Here is a 12,189-nt window from a genome sequence, read left to right as displayed (position 1 = left end):
CTGAGTGTTGAACTTGTTTCTAGCAGCCTGCTTATAGGAGTTGCTTACACATCTTGTGATTCTCTCCAAGTAGCTCATTGTGGAAATAGAACAGCATGAAGGGCTAGTAGCGTCTGAACTACACAACACAGCCACAATTAAGTGTTTGACTGTTGCAGCCTGCTGCAATTTCTGTTCGCTTATGATTCCCCCATCCCAGAACCTAGGGACTAGTTTCACCCTCACCAAGCTACAGTTTCCAACAATTCCCATGATTCTTTGAGAAAAGTCATGTGCTTTAACAGTTTTGGGTGTACTATATATGTGACATTTTTCTAGACATTACTGAAGCACACGAAGGGACATGTTGAATTAGTGGCAGCTGTGGGTCCTCTTTAACACCTAGTTAGGCCAGCAGTTTGAAGAAATACCTGTGGAGCTTTTTGCAGTCTGCTTAGGATTTATTTGCTGTACTGCAGGAGTTACAGTTTTTTATTCTAAATAAATCTTTTCTTTTTATTTGTCCCTTGGTTTTTGAAAAGCATTTGTGATCCAGAAGCCTGAAGTCCACTTGACACACTTTGCAGAAGAGGATTGAATGTTGTGTCAGAAAACAGCATGAATTAAATAGGAGGTGCATTCATACATCTTTTTTTCTCTGTTTAAATTCCCTAGGAATGCATACTTATTGGAGAAAGCACATAATACAGTAAAATGCTGTAGACACGAGCAACAATGCAAAGGAAGATCAGTTGCTAATACGTACTAGTGACTAGATGTACTAGTTGCTCATAAATACTTTCCATATCACTGTCGTTTGATTAAACAAACAAAATTCTACCTTGCCCTAATCATCATGCCTCCGATTTAGTAAAGTGTACAGGGCACCATAATGGAAGAAGGAACCAGAATGGGATGGGGTAGCAGAAAGAATGAACCCTGCAGTATGCTGGAGAATCATTATTATTATCAAATATATAATAAACTTGCTTGTGTGTTGCATGTGAATGCAGATGTTGCTTGTCACTGTCAACACTGCATTGATTTTGTCAAGAGCTGCTGGGGTCTGTGGACAGCTGTCCCATGTGATAAACCACTAAGTTCTGTGACCTGGTGAAGGACAGATAATAAATGTAATAATAATAGCAACAACAACAACAACTTCAGGTGGGAGCTTCTCAAGTCCTGGACTGGCCACTGGTTCCTCCTAGACTGGAAGTAGTACAAGAGGATTGCAGTTAATCCTTCCTTGAGCGACAAAGTTGTCCTCCGATGTGTTCCTTGGTTGCTTTTCAGGCCTAACTTCTGGCTTGCTCCTGCTTCCTGGTTTGTCCTTTGGTTCTTAGTTCCTCTTCATTCCTGACTACTGGCTTGTCCCAGGGCTCCCAGTTCCCAGCTCATCTCAAACCTGCTACACATCGCTCAGCTCTGACAGCTGCTACCAAAGTGCTTAGGTTCAGGGGGCCCTCTGTGTTCTTATTTATTATTTAATTAATAAAGACACAGTATTGTAAGGTAGCGGGGGGGGGGGCGTGTTTATGAGCTCCATTCAGCTTTATGGTGCTTTTGTCTCAGACACACAAACAACAGCCAAATTATGTGTGTACCAGGATGTGCCTCTACATATACTTTGTGGCATGAAGATTTATTCTCCAGGAGTTTGGCAGAACTCAAAATCTCACTTGGATGAATTAATGTTAAAAAAACCATGTAAGAAAGAGTTTGTTTACCTTGCTGTTTATTTTTAAGAATTGTCATGTTCTGTAAGGACATTACCTGGTAGCTAGTCTCATAACTAATCCATTTTATATTTTACTTCCATATGAATTTTTATAATAGGGTAATGTGTAATCTACAGTGTAATTTTTCTGCAGCAAATATATTATTCCAATTATCACCTAACACTTTGGGTGGCATGTGAAATGTAAGCATTTTTCACATGAGGTTTCTTGAAAAATGTTAAAACATTAACTGCAATACCAAGAATATCCACTAGATGAAGTACTCCCATCCTCAGATGCACAGAATAATTGGTGCAGTTTTATTCATGTTTTAGTTACTATGTGGAGCTTCTTAGTTACATAGCTATTGTAAAATCACAGCAACGCCTTTGGGATCATATCTGAAACTACATTCTTCTGCATTTTAAGATATGTTAACCAATCTAACAGAAATCTGAAAGCCAATGAAAAAGCTTCCTGAACATATAAGCTACTTTATTTATTTATTTTTAAGCAGATTACAAGACACAAAAAGCCTTTTCTATAAAAATTACTCCCCTTTTTAACTATCTCAAATTTATTTACAGGAAAAAAATGTCACGCTTCTACTGTGAATAACTTTGTGATTAGAAAAGGAGGACACTGGTATTATGTTAGTTTCAACCTTGACAGCCACTGTTTGGAAGAATGTACAACAGCTGTTTTCTAACAAAGGCTATAGAGGCTAGGATTGTTAAATAACACGTGAAGATGTTACCTTTAGATTGAAAGGTCTAAAATGTACTCTGGAAACACTATTTAGAAATCAACATTTTTCAGTATACACCTAATAAAAGGTATCTGCCAAAGTATAGATGCTAAGAGTATGAAGACACAGTACCATAGTGGCCAAAGTATCACCTCATGCCATCGTCCAGTACCACCCTGGTAGACCCCGCCCCCTGCTTGCCAGATGTTGTGCAGAGGCTGGCAGCAATGGCAGGGATGGGTGGGGGTGCTGAAAGCAACATAGCACTAGCCACTCTGTATCTCAGTGTTGTGGAAAAAAGGACCAAGTGGGGCGATTACTGCATCATAAGAGCGCTGCTGGATCAGATCAAATGCTGGGCAGCATTCTGTTCTCACAGGCTGCTAGCATGTGAACGCCAGAGGGTTGGCCCAAGGGTTAGCCATCTCTGATGTATAGGACCTTTCCCACATTATTTGGTGGGAAATTAGAGGCCATAGCTTTCAGAATTTGAGTTCATGAGTCAGAAGACAGTGTGGGAGACAAAAACTGGAAAGAATTGAAAAGGAGCCAGAATGAATCAGAAGGAAGCAGGGTTTACTTATCAGAAATCCCAGGCATTTCTGTTTTGACATTTCAGAACTGATGTTAGAGAAAAGAACATCTGTCCTTGGGCAGGGTTATTTTTCCAAACCTCTCTATGTCATCCTTTTACACAATTAGTTTTACGGGATGCTTCATATGTTGTTTGGAATTATACATTAAGGCTGCAATCTTGAACATACTTACCTAGAAATAAATGCCATTGAATTCAGTGGACTTGCTTCTGAATATATCTGCCTAGCACTGGGTTGCAGTGGTGGTATTTCTGGGTGAGTTAGCTGTTTGTACAATCTGGCATTTTTAATAACACATCATTTGAGGAAGTTCCCTGGACTTTCTCTAATTATTATTTACAAGCATCTGGTCTGATTGTAGTGTTTTAAAAAATCACCTGGAGTTTATTTGAAACTGCTAGCAATTTATGAACATGCTTACCTGGTGCATGTAACAGAGAGTGAATGAAGTCTGTCTGTGTGTGGTAAATTGGTCTAAGTAATGTCAGTCTGAGGGATGTAGGGATGGCATGGTGGTCTACCAGGATTCTATTGGCCTGACGAGTCCATTCACCTTTGTGCCATGTTTTCTGAAATTACAGTAGGTGCTTAGAACAGGATAGGGATTCTGTTAGCATAGCATCCGTCCCATTTTTCAACAGTCTCCATGCATGAGGTAGCTCAGTGGTTTGGGGAGGGGGGTGTTGGGAGTTCCCCCAAGCTAGTTGTCACATAATTTTCATAAGTAACAGCCTAACTACATGTGATGCTAAATGTATAGTTGGCCATCACATCAGTGGCTTTTGCTTATTTAATGAAGATGGAGCCAATTTTCATAAGGCTCCCAGCATGCAGGGAAAGGAGTTACAGTGGTACCTCGGGTTAAGTACTTAATTCGTTCCGAAGGTCCGTTCTTAACCTGAAACTGTTCTTAACCTGAAGCACCACTTTAGCTAATGGGGCCTCCTGCTGCTGCCATGCTGCCGGAGCACGGTTTCTGTTTTCATCCTGAAGCAAAGTTCTTAACCTGAGGTAATATTTCTGGGTTAGCGGAGTCTGTAACCTGAAGTGTATGTAACCCTAGGTATTACTGTACTGTATATTCCTTCCAAGCCAAACAAATTAAATAAGTCAGTGGGTGATTTCCCCTCACCCAGAACCCATAGCTAATTGCAGCATGGGTCAGGGGAATTTTCATGAGGACCGCAACAAGGGAGAGAAGTGTTACTATTTTAAAAGACAAACTATGTGCTGTATTGCATTAATCTTGCTTTAGTAAGAATTAGATTTTAAAGTGAACTTTTGTTACAAGCTGCATGGATTTCTACTATTTGTTAGATTTGAGCGTATAGAGTGTATTTTATATTTAATAATGGTATTACTGTAGTGCATTGTATCTTTTATACCAGAGCTTCATGAGACAATGGACTCAGCCCAGAGATAATTGAATTCATCTAGGGCCAAGATGAAAAGAACCGCATGACGAGTGCCCTGTATCCATGGCAAGTTTGGGCTTGAGTTTCTTTAACAACAGCCTACGTGCGCGCACACCAACTGCAATACCGTTTGTGATATATGGGCTCTGCCATTCAAAGGGAAAAAGGTAATATCCAAGCCCTAGAGCATACCTGTTTGGATTGCAGCCAACTGTACAGTGGCATCTGCACTGCAAGATGTTTATAGCACTAATGAGAAAAGTGTATATTGAATATCATGTCAATTTGCAGGGCCCATATGCTGCATGTATGGTTCATAGCCCAGCATCAGGAACCATGAACACAATGTTTGCTAGCGGCATAGAGCACTACCCTTCTGTGTGCAGATTCCAGTTTCACAGAGTAGCCGACAGTACAAACCCATATATGTCTATTCCAGAGTAAGCTCATTATATTTCAGACTTCCAGATAAGTGTGTGTAGGGTCCCAATCTGTAAGTCAGCTTATACTCATTAGTTTCTGCTTTAGGACAGAGGTGAATATGTCTCCCCATCTCCCCCTTTGTAACCCATCAATGCCAGGGTTATAATTCCTATTTATTGTATTATAAAATGTTGCATGCCACTTTCTTGCTGGAATGGTAAATTATAAGAGCAAGTTATCAACATATGCATATTAATTACAGTGTTCTATGTGCTAGCTGGGAGGAACTTTGTCCAGGTTTCAGGATGTCTAATTAACAGCAACATAATATGGGGCAGATGGGTCTTATCAACCTGGGAAAGTAGCCCATCTAGAAGGAAAACTGTTCGTAAACCTCTGCTGCCTTGAGAGATGTCTTTGGGAAAAGAAAAGGCTAAGGAGTAAACCCTACACAAATCCAGAGCTAGACTCTAACCCTAACCCTAAATTTAATAAGAAAACGTATGTTCATTACAGGGACATTTACCTAACCTTTGTGCATTTGTATGCAATTAAAAAAAACTTTCATCAATGCCTGTCAAACTTGTGAGATATTTATCATTCTTCCTCGTGCTCAATCACCCCGATCTCAAGCTGTCAGCAAACATTTTATTTCCCTGGTTGCATGTTACACACCTATGGCTGATGGAGAGCATTTGGTTTCAGGAGTCACATATTCTGCAGGCCTGCAGTACATATTCTAGTGGTTCTCTATTATTATCACACCTACACAAATTTACCTAGTTACAAAATTTAGTCATTTTGCATTCTCTCTCTTTCTTTCTGTTCCAAACAGAAACTTTAGTCCTTTTCTAAAACCACTCAGTAGATTTGGATGCAGCACGGAACAGCAATATGCAGCATGTATCTATGTGGTGTTAACAATACTGAAAATGACACTTGTCCATTAATGTAAGTTTTTAAATTTAATGCTGTGAATTTTCTTCACCCTGAGTGAAGAAGATGCACAACTTCTCAGCTCTCTCACTGTCCCATTATTTACAACAATAAATCATGTGACATAACTATAGCAGTATTTTTAATGCATTATTTGTTCCCTATCCATTAATTACTGCATCTAGCTTATAGTGACTTTACTCTGGTGTATTTATAGGAAATACAAATGTAGTTTGGAAACCTGGAAAAAGGTTCACCAATTACCGGTATATAATCAAGTTTTGTGTTGGAAGGTGACTGCACCATGTAAACTGACATAGAATTAAGGAAATTTGTTTGCAAACAGAAACAGCATGTGATGTTTTTAAGACAAAATAAGAGAAGTGCATAAATATTCTAATCCTTGCAACAATGATTCAACATTTAGATTAACGCCACTGATTTCAAGGATGCTTTTGTCCACAAGTTTATGATAAATGACTCAGCCTATGTAGACAACATGCAAGAAAAAAATAAATTGTTTGCATTAATTTACAATTCTTACAACTTTGTTACAATTTACTGTGTTTACAGGATAGAGTTGGTTCCAGCTTCAAATATACATGGTATTGAATCTCTTGCAGCCAACACTTACATATCAGGCTTTTTTCCAGTCTACATAAATGCAAACAGTATGTCTTTAAAATAACTTGTGTAGTGAAAACAATCTTCTTCACCCCTTGACCTGATCCAAACACTGCTCTAGGGATTCCAACTTCTCCTGATATAATAAAGTCTATCCAAAGTCCCTTAAGTAAAAAAATTATGAAATAACTTGTCAGGATAAATATGAAAAGTTAGAACATTACACCATATTTGGTCTTGCATGCGTTCCAAGAATATAGGATCATAACAATGAATGACATAACGGAAAAGAGAGACTTCCTATTTTGAACACAATACACAGATCTGTCTAAGTTTCAGTTAAAGATATACCAAAGAATATTCACTCTGCTTTGGAAACTAAACTGAAATCCTATGCACACTTACCTGGGAATAAGTTCCACTGACTATATAGTGGGACTTAGCTCAAGTAAACATGTATAGTTGCACTTTGTGGCTTAAATCCTATGCACACTTGCCCAGAGTAGGCTCCACTGAACACAATGGGGCTTACTTAGAAGTAACATGCATTGGATCACACAGTTCTTTCTTTTTTTAAGGGCTGCAATATGTTGCTGGAACTTTTTAAGGTATGAGTATTTAATAAAAGCTAAGAGCACTCAAATAATATTTTATTACTGAATACAAAAATACTATCTATGTAAAAACAATAAGTTAGTTTATTTTACAATACTTTACACTACTCTGTTGTGGGACATTTCATGTTGGATTGCTCTATTATGTAGTTATAATTCACACATGGCTTCATAATTTTGCACAAAGCATCTCCAACAGCATGTCATCCATATTCACTGCTCCAATGATAGGCCTAAAGAAAAGTTCGGAAATAACATTAGCATTAATAGATCCAAGCATAGACAGAGCCGCATTCAGTTTGGCAAATCTAGTCTGGTCCCCTCTGTGAATCATTCTGATATGTTCATTTAGGGCTTGCTGTGCTTCTTGCTGCAGTCCCTGGATGTACTGTACACACTGCAGCCCAGGCAGATCTAGAAGGGTAAAAAGAAAACACATGAACATTAAGTCCTCTCTTCATAATACCTTTTTATCTGAAATATACACAATTGGAAGTGACTTACTCCATTGTGCAAAATGGCTGGAAAGTAATCAGAATTAACGGAGAACAAAAAAGTACTGAACTTTTAGTAGCAAGACAAGTCTGATAGTCATCATACCACTATAAGAATATAAACACAATACATCAAACATGTGCTCTGAAGTGTGCAACTCTATTTCTTTTTACAAAATGGAATTTTTCATGCTCATTTCAGGGAACAGAGGACACGCCCACCCACTACTAAGAACAAATGACACTTTCTACAAAATTTATTAACTTCTCTAACAAATATGTCTAAACCTATAAAACTCACCAATCTGCTTTTAGAAATAAAAATGTTCACAAATTGACAAAGATAGCATGGTAGGGAGAGAGCAAGAGAAAAGAAGGCTTGCCCACAACCTGTTGACAGCCAGTATCATTCATATTAAAATGTGCACTGCAGACAGCCATACTTCCAAGGTTCTACAATGCAAATAAAAAAGCTCTGAATGTAATGTAAATTATTTTCTAATGCCTTAAGGCAGCATCTCTGGTTCTAACTTCTTAAACCATTTTAAAAATGTGCTTAATTCATTTGACCCTTTTATAATTACCAATAATTTCCTTTCTTTCTCCTTTCTTCTACATTACTATTTATTTAGTATAAATTATTACATGTTAATTATTAGTATCCACTAGATGTGTTAGTTTAATGGTCAAAGTAGCAATTTCCCCTGAAAATAACTTTTTAGAACGTTTCAAAATGAGGTATTTGAACACGTTTCCTTACAATTCAGTACAATCATTCAGTCCCTAAGTGAATCTATATATTTAATACACAATAAAACACCCTCTACCCTTAAACACCACAGTACTTGATCTGAGCACAGCGAGTTTCTAGACAAGAAAAACTTTGCTCACGAGGGTCTTTCAGAATCCCTGTTTTATAAGAAAGTCTGAAGGAGAGAAAGGGAGATGACAAAATGAAGATATTCTTAGCTTTGCAGCCCAGCATTAAACAGGTTTATCCAGGGGGGGAAAGCTCCATGTGCGGTCTGTTTTTCTGAACATAAAACTGGATGCTGTTCAGCCAGGCTAAGCAACAGGAAACTAAAAGAGCACATGGAAACTGTTTTTATTCTCTCTCCCAAAAAAGCCCAGCCTAGCTTTATTGCACTTTTGTTACTCTCCGAGGATATTTCATAGCCCATGTTTTGGGTAAAATTTCCTTGAACAGAACAGGTAGAGAGAGTTCTGACCCTTTCCCCTTTCTTGTCAAGTCTGCCTGTCGCTAGTGCAATGAAAACCCTTGAAGACCACGGTTCCCAATGCAGAGCAGGGGGGCAATTTGATTTTTAAGGGAGGCAATTCAAGAACAAGTTATTAACAGTTAATGGCCTTTTAGTCTTCCTCCACTTGAATAGTTTACTTTTTGAATAATACGAATCATATGTCACAGGGAAGGGGGGGTTGGATCATCAGGCTTTTAGAGATGCTGAGGTGGAGCATGGCTAGAAAAAGGTTGGGAACCACTGCTCTAAGACTTTCCAGAGTCGCAGCGAAACAAAACTTGAGTCGCCATCACACTAATTCACCTTCTGAGGTTATGTTCAAGCAAGGCATTTACTTTATTAGCTTTAGAAGTAAAGGCAAGAAGGCAAGACCAACTACCACGACACCTATTCCCCCCCCCAAAAAAAAAATCAGGCTTTTTAAACAGAGCTTCTGCGCTATTCGTAGCTACTTGGCAGGAGGAAACCAGCTGAAGAAATCCAACAGGTGGTGACTGTGCTAACATGGCAGTGCGGGTGGTGGGAAGAGAAGCCAGCCGTGACCCATGTCTCGCCCCCAACTCCCCGCGCTTCTTTCCCGCCAAATTCCCCGCGCTTACCCGGATTGAAGAGCACCGTCCCCTTGAGGTAGGCGTACTCCTTGGTGGTAATGTCCAGGCTCCAGCACTTGCCCAGGAAGCTTTGGATGGCTTCGATCTCCTCTGCCGACGGGAGCGTCGGGCTGCTGCCGCCGCCGCTGCTGCTGCTGCTACTGCTGCCACAGGTCGCCGCCGCCAGCTTCTCCTGGGTCTTGTGCAGCAGCAGGAAATGGTGCTGCGGCTGCCGCCGTTGCCGGTGCTGGAGCTGCTGCTGCTGCTGCTGCCTCTGCTCTTCGGCCCGCTTCTCGGTCAAGATCCTTTGCAGCATGCTGGGCTCGGTGGTCTCCACCGTCTCGAAGTGCACGCGGTCCTGGGCCAGCCCCAGCACGAGCAGCGGAGCCCAGGAGCTGCGCACCAGCACCAGCTGCTCGTCCAGGGGCAGCTCCTGGAAGCTGGGCACGTTCTTGACGAAGCGCAGCGTCTTCACCAGCACCGCCGAAGCCGCCTTGCACGCCACCTGCGGGCTCTGCAGAGCCACGCGCTTCTGCGAGCCGCACGAGCAGCCGGGACACGCTGCGTGCCCGCCCGGACTAAGCGGTGGAGGAGGCGGCGGCGGTGGAGGTGGAGGAGGAGGCGGCGGCTGCTCGCTTCCCGCCTGCCGCCGCTGCTGCTGCTGCCGCTGCTCCTCGCTTTTCAGGATATTGTAGAGGATGCTGCTCTGCCGCCGGCTGCCCGTGCAGCAGCGGCATCTTTCCACGCACGCCATGGCTCCAAAGGGAGGCGGCTGGAAAAAGAGGGCTGGAAAGAGCGGGAAAAGCTCGCCGCTTCCGCCCCTCAGCCGAGCGGAGTGCTCGCCCTCGGCTCGGCCCTTAACTTTATAGCGCGCCGGCAGCTAAGAGTTCAACGGCGCAGACGCTCCTGAGTCGCTGAGGGAGGGAAGAGGCGAGGGCGAGGGTTGGGTGGGAGCGGAGCCAAGTCCCGGCGCCAACTCCACCTTCTCCCGCTCTCCTCCTCCCGGCTACACAGCGGAAGCGCGAGGCTCTGAGGCGCTCGCCTTTGTGCTCCCTTCGTCAATGTGGCCCCGCCGTCTCCTGAGGCGCAATATTTACGGGCGGCATTGCGTTGCCTTGCTTTCGTTTCCTTCCTCCTCTTTCTTTAGACTCGGCTTCAAGGGCAGGGCAAAAGTAATGCCCATATTTATATATTGCCATGCCTTCGCCACCACATTCGCTCTTTCGATGGAGGGCTCGGGGAAAGCGAGGAGGTTCTTTGCAAACAGCCAAATAATTGCAGAGCAAAGTTCAAGGAGTTAAATTGCCTGCGAGTAGAGAGTCTCTGCAATGATCTAATAAAGCGCCCTGGGTTTTATGGAGACTCATCAAAGGAATATTTCCTTCTAAGAAATCCAGGTGTTAGAGAACATTCTCTAAACTATTTTTTTTTTAAAGCTTAATTTCAAACCACTTTTGCTTCCACGTTATTGTTGGTGATTAAAAAGCAGCCACACGTTAGTAATTTGGTTTTCTTTCTTACTATATATTTTGTAAGTTCCTTGCTGGATATATGAATATCGTATACTGCAGTGCAAGCAAATATATATTATAATATTAAGGAAAAGAATGTGCCTGTGGCACTGCCTTTTTCTTCATCACAAGATTACAAATCTGCCGGGTTATTAGCTCTGTTATTAGTTATCTGTGTTTTAGCTCTGAATTGGCATTGCTGGTATTTTTATTTTATGCTACCTATTCTAACTTTAAAATCCACAATAAGTTTATTTTTAAAGGTGGTGCTAGAGGTCATTCCTGGATATGTGTGTCTGTAAAACAGCAGTGCATTCCACAAACCAGCTAAGCCACAAAGTATTTACACTGAAGCCAGTTCTTCATCAAAAACAGGAACAATATGACTGAAATTCCTGAGGCCTCTTCCTGTCCAACAACACCAAGATATACTTATAGATGCAGCCCTCCCCCCAAAAACCATACACACACACCTACACACCAAATCCAGCTCAGAATTCTGCAGAGCAGAAATCTTGGCAACTCTAGATCATTACAGTTATAACATCTCTCTTCATAGGCATCTATTACTTCACTTTCTTTTCTCATCTTTTATCTTTTTCATGATTACTCTTCTCTATGCCTCATCTTCTTTGAAGTTCTTTTTATACTTTCTCTTAATTAAATTAATTGTAAATCAGGTGATAACGAATGAATGTAAAATACAAAAAAGGAACCAGGCAAGGGTGCCCGCTATCACCATTATTATTTATCCTGGTTCTGGAAGTACTTGCAAGAAATATAAGAGCGAATAAAGAGATTAAAGGGATAAAAACTGGAAAAAATGAATTTAAGTTGAAAGCCTTCGCTGATGATCTAGTAATTACCATAGAAGATCCAAAAAACTCTTTCCCTATAGTAATAGAGAAAATCCAAGAACTTGGGGAAGTGGCAGGATTAAAATAAATAGAAATAAAACCAAGTTATTAGTTAAAAATTTAAATGAAGAAGAGAAAAATGATTTGGTGCAAAGTATTGAGATAGAAATCCATAAAAAGTAAAATATTTAGGCATATGGCTAACAGCAAGAAATATAAATGTGTATAAAGACAATTATGAAAAAGTATGGTCCGATATAAAAAGGAATTTAGAAATATGGAGTAGAATGAACCTTTTCCTACTAGAAAGAATTGCAGCGATAAAAATCAATGTGTTGCCGAAAATGCTCTTTCTTTTCCATACAGTCCCAGTAATGGTTAAGGATGATTGCCTAAAAAGATGGCAAAAGGATATTTCC

At 40.9% G+C, this 12,189-nt stretch overlaps 1 protein-coding gene across 1 annotated transcript; it reads right to left on the bottom strand.

The window, feature by feature from the left end:
- Positions 1-6,268: 6,268 nt before the first annotated feature.
- NR0B1 (nuclear receptor subfamily 0 group B member 1) lies at positions 6,269-10,883 on the bottom strand. The gene is made up of 2 exons (XM_083439360.1): positions 9,412-10,883; positions 6,269-7,470 (listed from the first exon to the last, which is right to left on the bottom strand). Exons 1-2 carry the CDS (start codon positions 10,154-10,156, stop codon positions 7,226-7,228), a joined length of 990 nt encoding a protein of 329 aa, XP_083295486.1. The 5' UTR covers positions 10,157-10,883; the 3' UTR covers positions 6,269-7,225.
- Between the last annotated feature and the right edge of the window lie 1,306 nt (positions 10,884-12,189).

This window comes from Podarcis tiliguerta, assembly GCF_965153285.1.
Source record: "Podarcis tiliguerta genome assembly, chromosome: 4".
Classification (NCBI taxonomy): Eukaryota; Metazoa; Chordata; class Lepidosauria; order Squamata; family Lacertidae; genus Podarcis; species Podarcis tiliguerta.
The sequence above is the reverse complement of the archived record's forward strand: the minus strand, read 5'-3'. Positions and strand labels throughout refer to the sequence as shown.